The sequence below is a fragment of the Phoenix dactylifera genome, chromosome 2 (assembly GCF_051530095.1).
Source record: "Phoenix dactylifera cultivar Ajwa chromosome 2, Ajwa_hap1_PhDact_Kaust_v1.1, whole genome shotgun sequence".
Classification (NCBI taxonomy): Eukaryota; Viridiplantae; Streptophyta; class Magnoliopsida; order Arecales; family Arecaceae; genus Phoenix; species Phoenix dactylifera.
In genome coordinates, this window is record NC_143191.1 from 12,663,578 (window position 1) to 12,684,419 (window position 20,842).

The following is a 20,842-nucleotide window of genomic DNA, read 5'->3' on the forward strand; positions in this document are numbered from 1 at the left end:
CTTCTTTTCCTGCGAACCAAACGAGCCCTAAAAGAAAACATAAGAGGCAGGCAACTTTTCCTATCATACTTTTTTTTTTTTTTTTTTCAATTTAAGGATCTCATTCTCAGCAACAAGGTAATGCTAGCCAATATATAGAAAATGAAGTAGATGTTACCCTCGCATCTATCGAGATCAATACCTTGATTGTTTTTTCAATCTCTAGGTTTCACATAAAGGTGCATCTGATTGCTGCAACAAAAATTTGAAAATATATCTATATATATTCTTTAGTGGATGCATCATTAACTACCTTATTCATTTAATGATGGAGATATTGTAATTTGCATGGTGCAACTCACACAATGCCATGCCATTGGATAGCAATAATGACAGGAAATGTGCATTTGCTCAAACATAGTAATACTGCTATAATTGGGACCTTGAATTAAACACAATATCAAAGGGAGAAAGAAATGAATTGAACAAGCATGGGGCATTTCATCCTTCGCTATTTGTGGTGAATCACTCCCAACTGCACTATCTTCAAAATTTTTCCTTTTTGAACTCCTTCACTAGCCACCAAGGTGGTAGCCTAGTGGTACTGGACAGCAATTCTAACCACAAGGTCCTAAGTTCGAATCGCTGCGGCGACGATTAAATTGTGGACCGGCGACTGCTTGGACTTGTGATGTAGGACCGCTAGTAGCTGGGGTGGTGCCGGGTGTGACGTACTCACACGTGGGACTCGAACCAGAGCTCAGAGGATTAGCTGAGTCGGGCCCACGGGTGGGGAGGGTATGAGTAAAACCGGTCGGGGTGCCTAACACACGGCCATTTCTGCCCGCATCGAACATTCTTCTGGTGGGGCGGGGCCCAGTGGGGGCTGCTACGTGGGGATGGGCTTGTCCCTTCCTCCCCCTACCCCTTTTCATTAGGAAAAAAAAAAAAAAACTCCTTCACTGAACAATTCAAAAATTCTTTTTTTTTTTTTAAAAAAAAGGAAGTACACTAAGCTCGGTCCCTTCGGTCCAACAGTTGGCTCAAAACGAAGAAAATTTTAAAAAAGAAAAAGACATGGGAACGGCTAGGTGCAATCAAATTACTGTTTTTGGTTGCCCACAAACCGTACCAACAATGGACACGGTTCACGTCCAATCCAGACCGGCCGCAGCCGGTGTTCCAAAGTTTAAAAACTTCCAACTTCCACTGTGAAATGACTAAGATACCCTCAGGCTCATTAATCTTCCGCGCTTTTCTGTGTCTCCAGTCTCGGCACCAACACTTGCTCTTTTAAGCGCTGGACGCTTTTTCCTTAAATTTACGCCCATCTATTTCTATTCTCCGATTCCCAATTCCTCCTTCAAAATCGCAAACCCCAATCTCCTCCCTCTCTTTAAAACCCTAATCCCAGCCCTAAATCTTACCATCCATCGCTCTTTTAGCTCTTGGCTTCCATGGAGTTCCGGTTCCGAGCCGGGGAGGAGAGGCATCCCTCGTTCCTCCCCCCGACCCCCTGTTCCTTCTCCTCCTCCTCCTCCGCTGCCGCCGGTTACTTCGCGGAACAAGCATGGCGAGGTAAGAAAATATCGCTTTTTTCCAGCTTTTGTTGAACTTGTTTCTCTATTGCGAGTCATTGGCACGATTCGTGATCTTTGTGTTGGGTTCGCAGCGGATTTTGGTGGAATCAGAAGAGACGTGGTGCAGCCGATGACGGCCGTGGAGTCGCTGCAGCGGTTGATCCAGAAGGAGCGGATCCGGGAGGAGATCATGAGGGAGATGGCCCAAAGGAGGGTTCTTGAGGAGGAGGTGAGAAGGGAGATGGAGATCGAGCGGCTGATGGTGATGAGACGGGTGCATCCAGAGAGGTTTTGTGACCCAATGGTCGGGAGGTTCGTGCCGGAAGTGAGGCTTGGGGATGAGATTGAGCGGGGTCTCGGGGCGCGGGTTCCGGTAGTTGAGTTTGATAAGAGGTTTCTGCTTGATGTTCGCCCCAAGATCAGGGGGGAAAAGAAGCTTCCTTTGTCACCTCAGCAGCTTGAACTTAGAAGCATTGAGTCGTCAACCCATGTGGAGGTGCTCGCCTTAATTTTACTCTCTCTTGTTTCTTCTTTTATAGTGTTCTATTTGCTAGGTCTTTCTTTGATATGAGTTATGAGAATAGATGCTTGTATGCGATTATCGTTTGTGCACCTCTTGCAGATTGCACTTTAGATGTAAATATGGTAATAACTTGTCAAACTAGGTTTTTTGTGTTTGATATTTGCCTCAATTGCAATTTATCTGGTAGATATGTTTGTGGCATTGAATTGATGTCCTTCTGGCAATATTGCTAGGCTTATACCATTGATTTGGTTACTGTATTTTGTTCGTAGGTTAGTTCCCTCGCCCCCTGCCACCCTTTACAGATTAAGTATGATGTAATGCTATGTTGTCTTCTTAATGCACAAGATGTACGGCATTTAAATTTAACATTGCACATTTGCTTATAATTGCTTTGTTGCCTGCCATTTTACATATTGAACCCCATTTTATGGTTGTCTTTAGGCTTTATATTAAACAACTTGCATGTTTAAACATAATAACAGATTTGTCGTCTGAATTCATAATGATTGTGTATGTTTTTGCTGACTAACGTGGATCATTATGTGGAGAAATCTAATCCTTATAAAATCTATCTACTATTATTATTGGAAATCTACTTCCACTGATATAGATGGAAAAGGTTTGAAGCCAGCATCATGCTGCCAGCCTCACCTCAATAGAAAACTTTGAAAGTCTCCCACCTCTTTTTAGTTCCACCATGTTAATTTTTCCAGGCCCCACCATGTGATACAGGAGAGAGAAAAGGAGTAACCCTTGCCCCCTTCCTCTCCTTGCACTGCCCCACCAGCTTAAAAAAGGGAAAAATGCATGTACAGGACTCTACTGAGTTGTAGTTGGACTCCCTAACAAGGAAAAAAGGTCATGAGTGTGTGTTGTAGTTTGTAATCTGGGATTTGCTTTCCTCTATGTTTTCTAAGAAATCTTAATGCTTTTCTTGTCTCAATCTATCTACTATTATAATGCGAAATAAATTAGAGCTTGATGCCCTTTCTTGATGTAGGTTGTGTGGCTACGGATTATAATTCGTTATTTGTGGATTGTCTTTCTATTTTAATCTTTCAAGGAATCCTGATGCCTTTCATAAAGAGACCTCATAGTTAAAGGAGAGAAGAATGCGGAATCTTTCAATCTCCTTCCTGTCTTGCAAGAACATCCCCCAAAAAATAGGAAACTCATGCAAACATGATATTTTTTTCTTTTGTTTGCAGTGGCATCTGGCAGCCAAGTGGTAGCATAGTATTTTTTTTCCTTTTCCCTTCTTTTAAAATCTCATCCTAATCTAGTTCCATTCTTGTATTGGATAATAGTTGCTCATCAAATTACTAGAAAATCAATAATATTGCTAGTATGTAAAATTTTCATTCCAAAGTGGATTTTAGTTATGCATAATTCTAGTGTACGATGAATGTTGGAAATAAGGATTTATGTTTTTTATTAGACCCATATGATAAAACACAAAAGACGTAGTTTCTTATATTGTGGCATTACTAGTTTTTATAAGTAGCTATTCAATCAATTTAAGGGTTAATCAGTGATGTTAATGGATTTAAGTTAAAATATTTATTGTTTGGTTATTATAATGTTGATACTACAAACAACATGTCGAGCATGTTTAGATTCTTATTGCATATGATTACTTGTACTCTCTTATTTACTCATTCATTTATAATCCATAATGTGAAATAAGACCATGAGGTTTGATATCTTGAATCTTTCTGATGTGTAATCCTTTGAAAAAATCTAAGGTCAAAATTGGGCTATTTTTATTTATTAATTTGATGGAATTTGCATTTTCTTTGACTTCCTTTTTCCTTTACCACTTATATGCTGGAATTAAGGTCCGTAATTAGTACTAGGTATCATATTGGTATGTTATTGGTTCTTGTACGTTCAGTATGGTAAGGTATGCTATACATACACTCATACTGAGATAACTCCTAATCTCTTTTTCACACTTTTTATCATGGTACCAGCAGAAACCAGGCGCTATAGGTCGGTAGAGTACGATACACATGATGATACCGGGCAGTACAAGGCGGTTCCACTCAGTTCGAATTGGTTTAGATCAGTTCGACATATACATAACCGAACCTTGGTACTCTACCTATACGGTATGGTAACTAGTCGGTATGAGTCGGTACTGCAAACCATGGATGGAATATTTGTAGATATAAGCTGTGCTTTTAATTTAACTTATTCCATCATGGGAGTGCCTTTAGGTTGTTTTGTTCTAACAATAATTTTTCATGTCACACTTACGACATTTTTCTAAATGATCTTTCATCATAATCTTGAAGCCCCCTTGCCTTGCTTCTATAATTATGGGTCTCAGTTTGTTTGCTTCAGCTTAGGCTAAGGTTATCCTGACTAAATCTTGAGGTTGAAACCACCAAGACCAGGCCTAGCCCAAGCCTAAACTGAAACTAGGCTCATCATATCATGTTTAGACATGGCTTTTTTTTTCTTCCTCTAGTTGATCCGAGTTTATGACAAGGACACTTGCAATCTTGATGAATACCAAGCTTTTAGGTAATTTGTTCTTTAATAGGGTCTATTTTAACTTTTAGTTTTGTTGTGGCCTTAAGCACAACTCACTTAGGGCACACCAACTACATAGCATATTAATCTTAATCTCTAACACTCAAATCAAACATTGTTTAGGTATCTTATCGAATATGTTTATATGCATTTATATGTAATATGATTTATCTTGATATTGTACATGACAGGTGTCAAACTTGATAAGATTTGAAAGGGGTAATTTAAGCTTTAGCTTTTGATCCTGGATTAGAAATTTTTAATTTATTTAGTTTGAATTATCCAGGTCCAATGACTTCTTTGTAGGAGTAATGGACTTAAAATTGTTTTATCGGTATCTTAGGTATTTTGGATTGATAGAAAAATAAGGCATGCAGTAGAGTTTTTGGAAGTAGTGCTTTTAATAAAAAAATTGTTTACTATTTGCCAATTATATTTTTAAAGTGTTGTGGGACTTTAACATATGTTTGGTAACCCAACTAAGGAAGTGTTTTTAGTATGAGTAAATGACAATAAAGGATATTGCATAGTGCTTTAAATTTTTTAACTCTTTGTACTATCAAGAACTATTATTATAAAAAAGTATTCTTAATTTATAAATTATTTATTTGGAATACTATAATATTGTGATATAATAGTATAATATTGTAATATAATATTATAATATTATAATTTTATAGGAATATAATAATGTTATGAGTTTTTTTGCGTACATGCCCTCCTAAATATTGGAATTTGCGTGAATACTTTTCTAAAATTGATATTTGCATATATATACTCATCAAACACTTGTTTTGTATATATACCCTTTTTTTTGCGTATCTATCCATGCCATCTAACGCCATTAAGAAGTTAGCGGTTTAAAATTGAAATGACAAAAATATCCTTAGCAGGTAAATATGAAAAAAAAAAGTTTATAAGGGTATACATGCAAATAGCAATTTTGGAGGGTATTTATGCCCTCCAAATTGATATTTATGTGTATGTCCTCACAAAATACTATTTTTGTATGAATATCTTTGACATAGCGATTTAGTTAACGTGATTAGCCAAAATCATATTTATTTGAATTAAAATTAATTAAAATTATAAAAAATATCTTTTTATTTCTGAATTGGGTAATAGGTTAATAGGTCTCACTAGAAACTAATATCTTTATCTTCTTTGAGAAAATTTTCAATCTCTCTCAATCATCTCTTTCACTTCTCCATCCAGAATCAAAACCATTCTTTTGACTCGCTTCTCCACCCTATACAACCATTCATTATATCCTTTTTTATATGAAGATGGTCAGGTCCTGCTTTTAGCTTTATGAATTATTTAAAGAAAAGTATTGTGAGAGATTTGCAATATTTATCTTTTAGTGTATAAGATTTGCAATGTTTATCTTTTAGAATTAGAAAATTTCTCATGTATAGGCTGATGGCTGATTTAAAATTACCGTGACAAGATGGGCCCCATACACTATATTTTTTCTTCTTTTAGAAAATTGAAGCTCCAAAAAAAGTGGCTTAAGGTACACAATATAAAGGATGGTCTTCTACCACATGGCTATGGAGGTTGTTGATAAGTCTAAAGGGTTCGAAGTCCTTCAATAATTTTGCTTGGGGATGATTGACGTTATTCTTTCACTCATGAACATAGCAGAGCAAGAAAGCTTGACCATTGCAATTTAGCGTTAAGAGATTCTAATTCTTGTCTATATTCTAATACATGCCTTCAGATAAGCATCTATAACAATAAATATTATAAGCTATGTTTCGATGAAATACGATATAGAGGTTGTTATAAATGAAGAAAAAATTAGTAGAATAATCTCATAATTAGTGAAAGAACTTTCATAACTCTTTTTGTTATCTAATTATCGAATCAATTTTTTTCTTAAGCAATATTTTATGAAAAATATTGAGGAGCATGCACTAGACAAATACAGATTTTTTTGCATGTAAACCCTCCTAAATATGTAAAATTGCTTGAATACCCTCGCAAAGTATTATTTGCATATATATTCTTATAAATATTTCTTTTTGCGTATCTACCCATTAAGGATATTTCAGCCATTTTTAATTTTAAATCGCTAATTTTTTTATGGTGCTAAATGGTATGGGCACATATGCAAGAAAAAAAATAAAGAAACAAATATTTTATAAGAATATACATGCAAATATCAATTTTAAGAGGGCTTTCATACAAATTTACCCAAATGCAGTGCTTTCCAAATAATAAAGGTAGAAAGAATAAAGCAAAACAATTAGAAAACTATTGATTTCTTGTTGAGAGAAACTCTTAAATTTCTTTTGTTATAACCAAGATTCCATCCAAAAAGGCTAGCCGGAAGGTATTATTTGGGTTTCTTGGCCTTGTATAATTATCCAAAATCTTTTTAGTGCATAGTCGATGTGGGACTAAACACATGCCTACATGAGTTCGCACATATACTTTTCTTTTTAAGTTATTGCGTCTTCATCTGACTAAGGGTCCAAATGCATTCAAATCCAATCACAAGTATCACAAATTCAATCACAAACATCACGATCAACTCATGATCAATCTAACTGGACTTATATTGTTGTATCTCTTAGTCCATATGGTTATGAGTTGGGTCTGCTCTGATACTATTTGCAACAACCCATGACCTTACTTTAAAAGGCTAACCGAAAGGAGGTGAGAGAAGGCTTCTTCACTAGATCAATTCCTTTGTCTCAACTAACCCTTAATGGCCAATGAAGGATGTTTTCTCTTTGATGAGGAAGAAGTAGGAGGGAGGGGAAGTGGTGGAGTTGGAGGATCGGGACAGAGGAAAAATTGGGAGAGGAGAGTGCAAAGGATGAGAGCGAATGGATAGCGGGGTGGTGCATGAGAACCTTGTTTAGGGCTTCTGAAGCCCCTTTTATAGATCAGTAAATCTAGATATTGGATCATTAACCAATGACTAAAGGCTATTCATCCATTAGATTAAGATACAAAAACTGGTTATTGAATTAGTAATATACAATTAATAATTTATAAAACATTATTCATTTTAAAAATATGTTATATATGTCAATAAATATCATATAAAATAAATTTTGAGCTTTTTGAGTTGAATTTAAATGAGTAGGATTTAGCTTAAACTTAGGTCATCTAGTAATTGAACTAGCTGGGCTTGAGCTAAATTTCGACCCAAACACTAATTAGCATATGGACAGCTTGTTTTTTTTTGATACCCCTAGTTAGAGATGATATTTTGAAATTTTGGATTATATGTTGTGCCAAAAAAACTTTAGATTTAGATTGGGTTGGATTAAAACATGCAAAATTGAAAAACTTGGTTGACTCAGTGCTACAAATGCTTCAACTATCTGAACCAATTGGTTTGACCCCTTTGAATCAATTGTCAAGCAACAAAAAAATTGTCGCTAGTTGAACCAATTGGTTCAACTATCTTGTTGATACCTGTCCAAAGTAGTGAAATTGTTGACATTCTATTCATTATTCTGGGTGGAAACTCCTTTTTTGAGAGTAGGCCTATAAATTTGTTTCCTTCAAGAAGAGTCAACTTAATGAAGGTAAGTGCCCTGTTCATATCCTTTAGGTTTTTAATACCCAAACCGACTGCCTTCTTTTCCTTGCGCACCATTATTCAACTAACTAAGAAAGAAAAATTTTCTGCTTCCCATCCTTTCCACATAAAGGATCTATGAACTTTGTCGATCTTATCGACAACCCAGGTTGGTGGTTGAAAGATAGACATACAGTAGGGTTGATTGGTCGTAAGGAATGAATTCATAAGAGTGGTTTTTCCACCTAAAGACAGGAGTATTTTTTTTTTTGATCCCATGAGTTACATATCTACCTTTTGCATATGGATTTTCTGCATATCAAAAATATATATATATATGGGTTTTCTGATCCAATCTTTAGAGAGATCTGTCACTTAATGGGAGATCAAGATAGGTCAATAGCAATGACTCCAACTTGCAATTCCTGATCTTTGCACGTAGGATTCCTCTCCAAGATTTCACCCAAGTAAATGATCAAACTATTAGAAAAATTGATGCAAATATCAGAGGAAATTTGAAATCCAGTGTATGAACTTCAGAAAAATTAAGTGATCCACCTATGCTTTGTAAGTAAGGAGTGTGTCAGCAAAATGTAGGTTCCTAATCCCTCTAACAACCATCCTATCATCTAAGCCGGAAGTAGGTTCTCTTGCCTAGCTAAATTCAGCTTTCTACTAAGTGAATCAGCTGCAGTCAAAAGCAGTAAAGGCGAGATAGGTTCCTTTGAGTTATCTTTCTTTTAAACTTAGTCCACCATCCCTGAAAACCATTAATTAGTGCTATAGATTTTTCTAGGATATAGTCTGACTAGTCAACCCATGATTGTCCTAGGCACTTGATTGAGTTCCCTGCAATATTCTCTATGAAGCAAGGTTAGCCAAACTGGTACCAAGACCCATATTGGCTGACTACTGGTTCGGCATGGGGGGAACCAGGTAGTTTACCCCAGTTTGGCAGACCATAAATTCAAGCCTTTTAGAAAAAAGAAGGGCGAAGTGGTTCTGCTCCGGTTCACTCCGGTTTAGCAGACCATAAATTCAAGTCTTTTGTATAGAGGAGGGGTGAACCGGTTCTGAGCGGGCGGTTCATGAAATTTTTTGAAAATACCAACCGAACCGTGCCAATTCCGCATTGGCTCGGGTGGGTATGGGTTGAACCGGGCAGTTTGACCTAGTTTGGCTAATCATGCTATGAAGCCTATTGTTCTTATAGCACATCAGGTATCTCATGCTACAGTGATAGGAGATATCATAACCAATTGCCTTATGTAATATTTCTAATGAATTGATAGCTTATTTAGGGCACTACCATGAGTAAGTTTGTGCATCTCATATAATTTTTAACAGTTTGACACATGTTGATGGATGGTATTAGTTATGTTACTATATGCTTGTGTTTATTGAGTGTGTTATGAAAAAAAAAGCCACTAAGGTGGTAGCACGGTTGGAGCGGGGCTTAGATTCCACCGGAGTGACCCAGGTTCAAAATGCACGGGCGTCGATTAAATGTGGGGACCGGATGCCCCCCGTCTGGTTTGCCTGGTGGAGTCGCCATCTGATTTTCCGGTATCGAGGTGGCGCTAGGGTGATGTACTCATATATGGGTAATGAACCAGTGGGAGAACCCACGGGTCGGGAAGGGTATGCGGAAACTTGCGGCCTGCATCGAACATTTCCTGGTGGAAGGGGGGCTGCTACGCGGTTGAGGTTTCCTCTCCCCCCCCCCCCCCACTCCTATTGGTACACCGAAAAAAAAAATGTTGGGGAGTCTCTTTAGTCACAACTCATTACCAGAGAAACCACGTTCTTACACATAATGTTCTTGCGAGTCCTTTCTGCAAGCATTAGTCCTTGTGATGTGCATGATTTTGTTTCTTTTGAAATACTTGTATGTAGTGTTTCAAGCTGATGGGCCATATGAACAGAACTTCATAACCATTTTCCATGAAACTTAGGTCATTCCTCAAATTTTATCCCTTTTAATTGAGGCCTCAAATCTTTGTTGCACTTTGCCAACCATCTTTCTAGCTTTCTATGCTACTTAGATTATTAAGAGCTGCATCATTTTGCAAATGCCTGTTTATTCAAGTTTTTCATGATTTTCATCATTATGCTCTTGTATCTTTCTCTTTGCCTAATTCTGATGACAAATATAACCCCCCATAAATTTACTACCACAGGAATCTTCATTATGCATTTTAATATCAACTCACTTGGTTCTTCACCACTTCTCCTCAAATGCTATTTTTCCAGTATATTCTCATTTTAAAGCTTTCCTTCATGGATTTTCCAGTATATTCTTTTTTTATTATTTTCAATTCGAATTAATAAAATTTATTCTCACTAAAATGCACATGACATATGTTCAACAAAAGCACCATTAAATAGTTCTATATAACCTTGTTTATAAAAATATATTTTTTTCAACAAGAATATTGTAGAAGCTATAACAACAAAAATCAAGATTGGAGCTTTCATTGATTAGGTATAATTGCACAATATTTCACACCTGAACACATTTATCTCCAACTAGTCAAGTAGGTGTAGGCAGTCATTATTTGTTGGATGACAATATACAAGGTGTAAATGTTGATATTGTTGTAGGTTTGGTTTAATTAACAAAACCCACAAAAAAAACTAGGAGAGCAGTCAGCAAGTTGGAAGAAGAGTCGAATTGATAAAAATTCTAGTTCTCACATATTTGTTGTCACATAAACTGCTAAATGGTTCCTTTGCAACTTTGGTTTACAAACTTCTCTCCAGTGCTTCTCTTATTTTAAAACAAAAAAAGGTTTGAGCAAGAAGAGAAGTATGTATAGTATTAGCATATTGTTGATCAGAACAATCATTAGATATAATTAGTTAAAATATCTAAATAAAAATACATTCTAAATTAGTGAATAAAGACAAGTCTATCATTGCTATGTTCAACCTTGTAATTCTGTTTTGTTAGAATCCCATTCGGAGGCAATTTATTGCCAGCTGAATGTATATCAGTCAAGCTAGTGCTGAAATCCAAACAAGTCATGGCCGTCCAAGTTTGAAACAATAAAAGAGTAGTTGTTATTTAGTTTTATATGTGAAGACCACAAGATTTAACTAACATAAATTTGTTTCTTTTGATTTACTTTTTTTTTTAAAGAAATCTGCATTTGATATTTCATCTGCGAAGTAGAAATTTGTCTTGTATTCCTGTTGCAGGTTAAGCCATCAGAGCAGAAGCTTTCTGGAACCAAGAGGAAAGCAGTGGCAAATGCAGGAGCAGGCAAACTCCCAAAGCCCCAGAAGGACTGGAGCTGTGCTCTGTGTCAAGTGACTGCGACCAGCGAGGAGCGTTTGAACGACCACCTCGAAGGCAAGAAGCACAAGGCCAATTTACTAAAGCTCGAGGTCAGCAAAACAGGGCTCAAGAACAATGGCGCAACTGCTTTTAAGCCAAAGACAGCAGTTGCTACCAAAGAAGATGCATCTACTGATGGTCCGAAGACTTTGAAAATGCAAGTAGATGGTAAAATGCATGAGGTACTGCAGAATAAGAAATTTCTGTTGTGCAAATGCTGCAAAGTGAGGTGCAACAGCACCCTCGCAATGGCTTCTCACCTCAGCGGTAAGAGACATAATTCTTGGATGGGGGTGTCAAAGAACAATCACAAAGAGAGAGATTTGACAACCGAGGCTGCTAAGAAAGATGATGTGGAGAAGGAAGGGAAAGATGCTGTGGAGGGAGCTGTGGAGAACGATGTTGAGAAGGAAGAGAAAGTTGCTGCAATGGAAGGAGCCATGGAAACGGTGATGTGGAGAACAAAGAGATGCTGTGAATGAGGGAGAAAAACAGTCAATCTAGCTGCTGGAGAAGTAACAGGACTGGGTTAATATTTGAGTACTTGAAGAGATGGGGTAGAGTAAGAAAAAGTGGGTGCACGGTTTGAAGTGCTGCGCCAACTGCTGGGTAGGGGGGTAATCATAGAGTTCTTATATTTCTACTATGTCCAAGTTATGTATCATAAACTCTGGTGAATGACTTGTTTGCCATTTGCTGATGTTCTCGATTAATGGGACTTCTTCCTAGCTCCGGAACTTGTTATTAGTTGATGTTAGGTTGATGGTCATGAAAATTATGCTAAATAATTTCTTGGGTCCCTTTTCTGTCGAAGTTATGTATCATAGAGTTTTTATATTTTACCATGTCCAAGTTATGTATCATAAACTCTGGTGAATGACTTGTTTGCCAGTTGCTGATGTTCTCGATTAATGGGACTTCTTCCTAGCTCCGGAACTTGTTATTAGTTGATGTTAGGTTGATGGTCATGAAAATTATGCTTAATTATTCCTTGAGTCCCTTTTCTGTCTAGAGTTCGTGCGCTTTTGTTTTTAATGATAAAAGCAGTACAAGTCATCTTACAATTTATTGATAAATAAATGGGACAAAAGCGACATGAAAGAAAAGAAATACAATTTTTTTTTAAAAAAAAGAAAAGCCATGACCAAAGAGTGCCGGCATCTTTCCACAATTTGGATTTACTTTTAACCCAACCCATGAATATTTACACGTACATACATGTTTGTATGCATGCATGCATGCATGTAAACATGGTCAACCTCCATCTAAAATTCAGAACTCAAAGTTGATAGAGAAAAATGCTTCGATATATCAATGTTGTTGATGGGATTTGATAATAGTCCTTCCACCTCTAGCTATCTGCAGTCTCTTCATGGAGCCGGACAGGCATGGCGGCAGAAGCTTAAACAAGCATGGTTTAATTGGTGTATTGGCCTGCGCAATCTCTGAAGAGCTGATTTTTTTTTCGCTACAAAAGGAGGCAAAGCCTGGAAGCTAATATTTTACAAAACTGGATTTGCCTCTAGGATCAAAACGTATAAGATGTAAATGGGTATTTGGAAGAAAATATGATACAGATGGATCTATACAAATCTTCAATGCTAGATTAATAGCTAAGAAATATACATAAAAGGAAGGCATAGATTATTTTGATACATATGCACTAGTGGCAGAATAAAATCTATTATAGTTCTCATAGCATTAGTTTCAATTTATAATTTGCATATTCATCAAATGGATGGTAACACAACTTTCTTAAATAGTGACCTCAATGAAGAGGTCCATATGGAACAACAAGAAGGTTTTATTCTTCCTGAAAATTAAAAAAAAATAAATAAGTCAAATCATTATATGGTTTAAAGCAAGCTCCAAGGCAATGGAATAAAAATTTTGATTAAATAATTTTGTCAAATGGATTCACATATAACAGTGTTGATAAATGCATTAATTCTAAGTTCACTGATAGTTACAGTGTTATCATTTGTCTTTATGTGGATGGTGTACTGATTTTTAGGACCAATTTGGAAGGTGTATCTCAGATTAAGAACTATCTAACTTCTAAATTTAAGATGAAAGATCTTAATGTAGTAGATACTATCTTAGGCATAAAAGTTAAGAAATAAGGTGAGGGTTATGTTTTGAACCAAGAAATTATTGTTAAAGTTTAAACATCTTGGAATAAAGAAAGCAAGTGTCCCATATGATCCCAATGTTAAGTTAACTGAAAATCATGATGGAGCAATGGGACAGCTTGAATATGCTAGTGCTATTAGAAGCTTAATGTATGTAATGTATTGTACTAAGCCAAATATTGCATTCGCAGTATGCAAGCTCTCAAGATATACCGATAAACTTAGTACAGATCATCGGAAAGTAATAAACAGAGTCCTTGGACATCTCAAGAAAACTATTGATTTAGAACTATTCTATTTTGGTTATCCAGTTGTACTAGAAGGATTCACTGATGCAAATTAGATTACAAGTGTAGGAGATAATAAATCAACATCTTGATGGACCTTTACACTTAGAGGTGGAGCGATAAGTTGGGCCTCTAAGAAACAAACATGCATATCATACTCAACCATAGAATCTAAATTTATAGCATTAGCCGTTGCTAGTAAGGAAGATGAATAGTTGAGAAATCTGTTGCTAGGTATTAAGTTATAGCTACAACCTATGCCTGTCTCCTTACACTATGATAGTGAAGCAACTATGTCTAGAGCATATAGAAAGATCAATAACAGAAAATCTAGACATATAAGCTTAAGACATGAATATGTCAAATAATTAATAATGGATGGAGTTGTTGCCATTATTTGTGTGTGACCTAGCAATAATCTAGCAGATGCTTTAACCAAAGGATTATCAAGAGAATTTGTAAAAACTACTACTGCTAGAATGGGACTGAAACACTTTCTAATTAGTCATCAGTAATGGGAACCCAACCTTGTTCAAGCAAAAACTAGTTCTAAGATTTAAAGGGTAACAACAAGTTGTTGTTATGTGTTTAGATGGCACTGAAACTTCCCAAGTAGGATAATCAGTGCTGATTGTTACGATAAATAGATGATGAGTTTTTACTCTTAATGAAATTTTAATTATTTTCAAGTGTCTATAATAACAGGGACACAAATAGGGTAGAGATTCCACCTATATAGATATAGAAGTGGTGCCGCTTTTAGAAAAAGTTTAAGGGTTTACTCTTGTAAATATTCATGAAGCCGAAATTAGCACATAGCCATAATAGTCTCAAAGTGTGTTTATGAACTTCTCACTAAACTGTATATAATCATGTGTGTAATGTTTTTGGTTCTTATGCAAAGAAGTGTTGGTTTAAGCTTTGACCACCAATAACTTCATTAGAGCTTTAAAATATTTACACTAATTAAAGGTTTGAATCAAAAGATACCTTCATGTATGCATCATTGTATTATTAGAAGCTAAAGGAAATTTAATATTACAATCTAGTGGACGAATGTTAGGTAGACTATAATATTTAAATAAAAAATAAGAAGGAAGAAAAGGAGAGGAAGGGCCAACGGATGCGTACAGTCTCTTCTCAAAAATAAATAAATAAGGGGAAGAGAGAGAAAGGGGCCAACATATATTTACAATTATTTTTTCGAAAGAGACTTCCTTTTACAATATCTCTACAGGATAGACTGCAATTTAAAATTGAAGTCCCATGATGGTGCTTTTGCATTGGTTCACCATTGTGGGACAATCGTTGGTATTAGGCTTCAATTTAAACTGAAGAGTCAGTGTCACATATGGATGAAAGAAGAGCCATGTATCTATGCATTGAAAAGTCTCGTATCTACGGGATAGATGCCTTTGCATAGATTCAGACTCTCTAAATATAGAGCTTTGTGATGAAAAATAGCAACATTCTCCCTTCCTTTCCATCTTAAAATCTTTATTCTTCCTTCTAGCTTCAAAACAGTTTCTTAGAGAGCTTTTAAAAATTTCTTCAAAATTGCTATTCTATAAAGCTTTCTTGTATCCTAAGAGTGATTTGCCATGAACTCGTTAACAAACTTATTATAGTTGAAGCAAATATCACCTTAAAGATAGCGGTTATCCAGATCGAAATCTTGAATTGTTTTATTATTTTCTCATGTCAAATCACTCTTCCCAACACTCTGGCTCTCGTGGTGGGGTTCTTGGAGGGGTCTGCTTGGGTAGGCGAGTCACGTACCCATCAAACACAACGGGACGCGGCGTTCATTGTTCAGGCGTCCATGCATCAAACTAGCGAGACACCCCTGCAAGAAAGATAAGGGTCAGTAGAAGAGAGAAACTTGGAAGTTTCCGTCACCTTACAAGATGTTTGTTGGCTCCTCGTCACAATTATTAGTTTGGTGGCCCTTCACATATTATCCTCCTGTGGATTGATCTAATTATATATTCTAATATATAACTAGATATGCGGCCGGAATGTCTTTTCCTATTTAACTATTTGTTTGCCTTGGCTGCCACACCATTTGAACAATCAAATAATTGCATGTCTGAAACTTATGATCCCTCTGCCTTCGGATTACGCTGCATCTCCTTCTGTCCTCACCTTTCTCTTTCCTTAATCAAACAGGCTCCCCATCAACTTTCCTATTTAAAAAACAATAGTGAGGCACAATTCATCATTTCAAAGCAATGCCACGTCTTTAAAAAAAAAAAAAAAACTTAAAGTTTGGATCTGGAAAACATCCCAAAATGAAAGAGGAATGCAAGGACAAAGCTATTGCTATCTAAGTCACATTCAAGATGCTAGCTTTATGAGTGTACTTTTTAACCTTTGATGCTAGCTACCATCATGTGTGTTCTTTTGGATGGGAGAGGTGGAAAAGTTAAAAAGGTCATTGGAACATGGATAATTAATATATTTCGTTTTCTCTTTGTAATCAGTAGTTTATTTTTTTGTATTTTGTGATTTAATACAGAGTGGCAACTCAATGCCAACGCTCGGCAATGACAGCCTCCGTGGGGGAGAAAGTATGGTAAATGAAGTGGAGGAGGTGGCATTGCAAGGATGGGGAGAAATTTTTAGCGAGAGATGTTCGAAGGAGGGAAGGGAATAGAAAAGTTAGAGAGATCTCTTCTCCAAAGTAGTAGAGATGTTATGCCCAGTTATTGATGGCAGTTAGTTATACATTGGGAGGAGAAGGATAATATCGGATCATTTCATTAATCTAAAGAATTTGATTAAAAGAATATTGGACTCAAATGAGATTTGCATGAAACGCTAGTTGGCGAGCTGAAGGAGGAGAAAGGATAAAATCTCTGCAGAATATCTTTGTTTATTATTTTGAGTCTAATATCTCTTGCAAAATATTTTGTCTTTTATGTATATATATATATAGAATACTACATCAATTTTAGACATTGCGGACATTTTTTAATGTATATATCGATGCTTATAAGCGACGGCAATTTTATTTCTCATGATTTCTAAAACGTTGCAAAAGCATTGGTTACGTAGACATTGACAATCAAATTGCTAACGCTTACAAGTGTCGCTAATTCTTTAAAGTATCGTAAAAGTTAATTTTTTATCAAATTGCTAACGCTTACAAGTGTCGCTAATTTTTTAAAGTATCGTAAAAGTTAATTTTTTAAAAAAATTATTTACAATAAATTTAAAATTCTATTTATATTTTTTAAATACAAAAACGGCAAAAGCCATAATTGTCACAATCAAACAAAGTTTCAAACTATTCATGCTATCAAATATAATCGAATGATGCGTCTCTTGCGTGGAAGAAAAGCAGATGGATTCAAGTATGCATGATTTGTTCCCTAACAGCTACGTCTCAACGAATAATATTTTCAAATATTTAATTTTAATAAGGGTCAGATTCTTGGTTGCTATCAGATCTCAGAGGAAGATGACAACAACAGGGGAAAAAGTTCGAATGGTAACGGATGAGAACTTGGAGACACCTAATGCTTAATGCGAGGACGATATTATCCAAGATTTTTCCATACATAATTATGAAACTATTAAAAGTAGTCTAAAAACGTGAGGCGAGGCGAGAAACACGTGCTGGTAAAAGTATCCAGAGTTTAAGGCCGGAACGCTATCCAAAGAGAAATAGAAACAGAATAAATGAGAAAAAATAAAATAGAGGACAAATGGAGACCATACACGTGCGAAGACTCAATTTTCAGATGGCCTCCACGTGGCCATCAGAAACGGATATAATGGATCGAGAAAAGTGGAAAAATAGATGAGGATTGCGGTCTCCGAAAATGTACGTGGAATAACTCTCAAGGACAGAGAATCTAAAACAGCAAAAACAAAATCACGCGTCTTTTTTTTTTTGATAGGACTCCTTCGCAAGGAAAAAAAAAATTATATATATCTATATCTATATATATATATATAGTCAACAAAAAAATAAAAAATATATTAGTAATTTAATTAATTTTAGAAAATTAAAATAGTATTTTAATAAGAATAATATTTTTATTTTTTATAAAAAGATTATGAGAGATATGACAAATATATTTTTCTATCGAGTCAAAACTATATTTTTTTATAAATATATTCTTATTTTTTATATTATAAATATAATAAGTACTTGATACAATTTTCTCGTGGATGCACAATTAAATATAAGTTATTTTTTATTATTAACTCAATTTTATTATTAAACCTAAAAAATCATAAGTCTTGCTTTAAAGGACTCAAGAAAATAAATATATATATATAGTCAATAAAAAAATAAAAAATATTATTAATTTAATTAATTTTTTAAATAAATGGAGAAGTAGTATTTCAATGAGAATAAAATTTTTATTTTTTATTAAAAAAATATGAGAGATATGAAAAAATTATTTTTCCACCAATTGAAAACTATATTTTTTTAAAAAATACTCTTATTTTTTATTATAAATACAAAAACTACGTCATACAATTAGATGCTTAATTAAACATAAAATATTTTTTTATTATCAATTAAATATATCAAAATTATTTTTTTATGCATTACATTTCTAAAAAATAATATTTTGATAAAAAATCGTGAATAAAAGGAGGCTTTGGTATTTGTACCCAAAACCAGACCCATCAGTAAAACGTGGGACCCTGCCCAATGTTTTGCGGAGACTGTGGGAGTTTGATGGATTCTTAAAAATGCGTGAATTAAGTTAATCTCGTTAATTATTAAAAGGCCGCGGAGAGGAGAAGGGGATAAGGACGAGGGTTTCGTCCGCACACGTGCCACGTAAGCGGGGTCTGGGTCCAGTCTTTTTATATAAGCGAGGCCGGAGGCTCGGATAGGGGGCCTCATCTTTCCGGCGAGCGCTTTTCGGCTGCAACTCCACTTGCGGTGTATCTCGGCTTCCTTCTTCAGTTTTTTTTTTCTCTCTTTCTCTGTATCGGTCTTTGGATATTATGGCGATCTCGATGGGGACGACGGGATCGATCGGGGCTTCGTCGTCGGCGAGTTGGGTGGGGAGGAGGACTTGGGGGGCTTTGAAGGGGAGGAGGAAGGGGGCGGGGAGGGGGGTGCGGTGCTCCGCCACCTCCGCCGCCTCCGGGAGCTTGAGTGAGCAGTACCGGATGCTGCGGATTGAGCCGGGTGCCTCCGAGGAGGAGGTCAGGAAGGCTTACCGCCAGCTCGCTCTTCGGGTTTGTGTTCTTTTTTCTTTGGGTTTTATCTGAATCTTTGGTGATTTTTTAAGATGACGAAAATATTAAGATAATAAAGGCTATGGATCGTGGGTGATTCTTAAAAATTTAATTTTTAGGAGGGAGAAAAAAAAAATCGAATGATTTCTTCATCTAATTGGTCTTTGTTTTGATCTTTGGTATCTTTTTAAGGTGAGCTCATGGAAATGATGGATTTTTTGTTTATTTTTTAGGTTTATTTCTAAACTATACGATCTATTTGAGTATTCTGTGTTTAAAAAAAGAAAAGATTTTTGTCGGATTTTTCCTAAAACAAATTGAATGGGTTTCTTGTTTCCAGTACCATCCGGACGTGTGCAAAGGAATCAATTGCGGCGTTCAGTTTCATCGGATCAACGAAGCCTATGATGTAAGTATTCTCCAAGCTTCCCCTTTTTTCTCTCTCGAAAATCCCCTGAGAAAATTCTTTATAATCTTTCGGATTGGTACTTTATTAGGAAAAAATGGCTAATATGGAAACATTTCGTCAAGATCGGATGCTCCTTTTCTTCTCTCTTTGGTTAAATTTTAACTTTTGGCAATTGAGTTTTTCTCTTATTAACCAATACGAAATCATTTCTTAGCTTTTGTATTAGCTTGCTATCTATAAATTAATCTTTTCTCGAAATGAGAGTTTTATTGGCAACTAAGACCATCATATTTGATTGAATTCTCCTCTTCAGACTGTGATGAGCTCCTTGAGGCAAGCCGAGGAGGAACGGGAGCGATGGGAATCTCAGGAATGGAGCGACGACGGCTACGCCTACGAACCGATGAGGGGGATGTGTGACCCAAGCTGGGATTTGTGGGAGGAATGGATGGGGTGGGAGGGGGCTGGCATCAGGGACTACTCTTCCCACATCAACCCCTACATCTGAGCAATTTCTCTCCAGCTTTTCCTTTGGAGGTTGAATTGGCTGAGGACAATGTACATAGGTTCTCTGTTAAAATTCTCAGCAATTGTGGGTGTTATGTGTATATAATTTGGACTCTTCTTGCCTTTCCTAATTTAAGGGTGGAAGGGTGTATATGGTTTCAACCTTTGTCTCTTTAAGTGCAGTTATGCTGATTTGTCATTGCTCTTTTCATTTGTTTTGTTTTCTTAGTCTCATGTGCTTTGGAGTGAAAATAGATCGAATAATATTTGTTTGGATTTATTTTAGATTCGAATCTATTCAAATATGGATAAAAATTTTGCACATCCGACTAATATCTATATCTATATCCATATTTGCTAAAGAAACATGAATATCCATATTTGTTAAAAAAAATGGATAAGAATATAACCATATTTATTTGTAACTAGATTTAGTAATATTTTTGATTTTCTATTTATAAAATTTAATTATTTGATTTATATACATATTTATATCTATATTTTTTTATCAGATTTGTATTCGTATTTATTTAAAACAAATATAGATATAAATATATAGTTAATATCTATAAATATATAGTTTATATATATATATATGTATTTACCAAATAAAATAAATGTGGATATGGATATACTAATATTTGATGTGTATCTGATCTGATTTCAGTCTTATATTACCATTTAGATAGTGTCTAGCTTATTCAATAAGTCCGAACCTAGGATGTCCTGTTCCTTTGCCTTAAAAATTGGCTCAGAGCTTTGCCCTATAGTTGAGTCAAATGTCTAGGTCCA

The 20,842-nt window shown here is 35.6% G+C and overlaps 2 protein-coding genes across 2 annotated transcripts; both read left to right on the forward strand.

Moving 5' to 3' along the window:
• Positions 1 to 1,255: 1,255 nt before the first annotated feature.
• LOC103722126 (uncharacterized) lies at positions 1,256 to 12,450 on the forward strand. Its single transcript, XM_008812572.5, has 3 exons — positions 1,256 to 1,557; positions 1,652 to 2,055; positions 11,366 to 12,450. Exons 1-3 carry the CDS (start codon positions 1,437 to 1,439, stop codon positions 11,984 to 11,986), a joined length of 1,146 nt encoding a protein of 381 aa, XP_008810794.3. The 5' UTR covers positions 1,256 to 1,436; the 3' UTR covers positions 11,987 to 12,450.
• A 6,319-nt stretch (positions 12,451 to 18,769) lies between these two features.
• Positions 18,770 to 20,261, forward strand: J8 (Chaperone DnaJ-domain superfamily protein). Its single transcript, XM_008812583.5, has 3 exons — positions 18,770 to 19,134; positions 19,475 to 19,543; positions 19,857 to 20,261. The coding sequence occupies exons 1-3, from the start codon at positions 18,898 to 18,900 to the stop codon at positions 20,049 to 20,051; spliced, it is 501 nt and encodes a 166-aa protein (XP_008810805.3). The 5' UTR covers positions 18,770 to 18,897; the 3' UTR covers positions 20,052 to 20,261.
• Positions 20,262 to 20,842: the final 581 nt, after the last annotated feature.

Excerpts from the sequence above, each read along its gene's own strand:
- J8 (XM_008812583.5), top strand. The coding sequence starts at position 18,898 with ATGGCGATCTCGATGGGGACGACGGGATCGATCGGGGCTTCGTCGTCG. Across the intron at positions 19,135-19,474 it reads ACCGCCAGCTCGCTCTTCGG|TACCATCCGGACGTGTGCAA; the intron begins GTTTGTGTTCTT and ends TCTTGTTTCCAG. Across the intron at positions 19,544-19,856 it reads GGATCAACGAAGCCTATGAT|ACTGTGATGAGCTCCTTGAG; the intron begins GTAAGTATTCTC and ends TCTCCTCTTCAG.
- LOC103722126 (XM_008812572.5), top strand. The coding sequence starts at position 1,437 with ATGGAGTTCCGGTTCCGAGCCGGGGAGGAGAGGCATCCCTCGTTCCTC. Across the intron at positions 1,558-1,651 it reads CGCGGAACAAGCATGGCGAG|CGGATTTTGGTGGAATCAGA; the intron begins GTAAGAAAATAT and ends TTGGGTTCGCAG. Across the intron at positions 2,056-11,365 it reads AGTCGTCAACCCATGTGGAG|GTTAAGCCATCAGAGCAGAA; the intron begins GTGCTCGCCTTA and ends TTCCTGTTGCAG.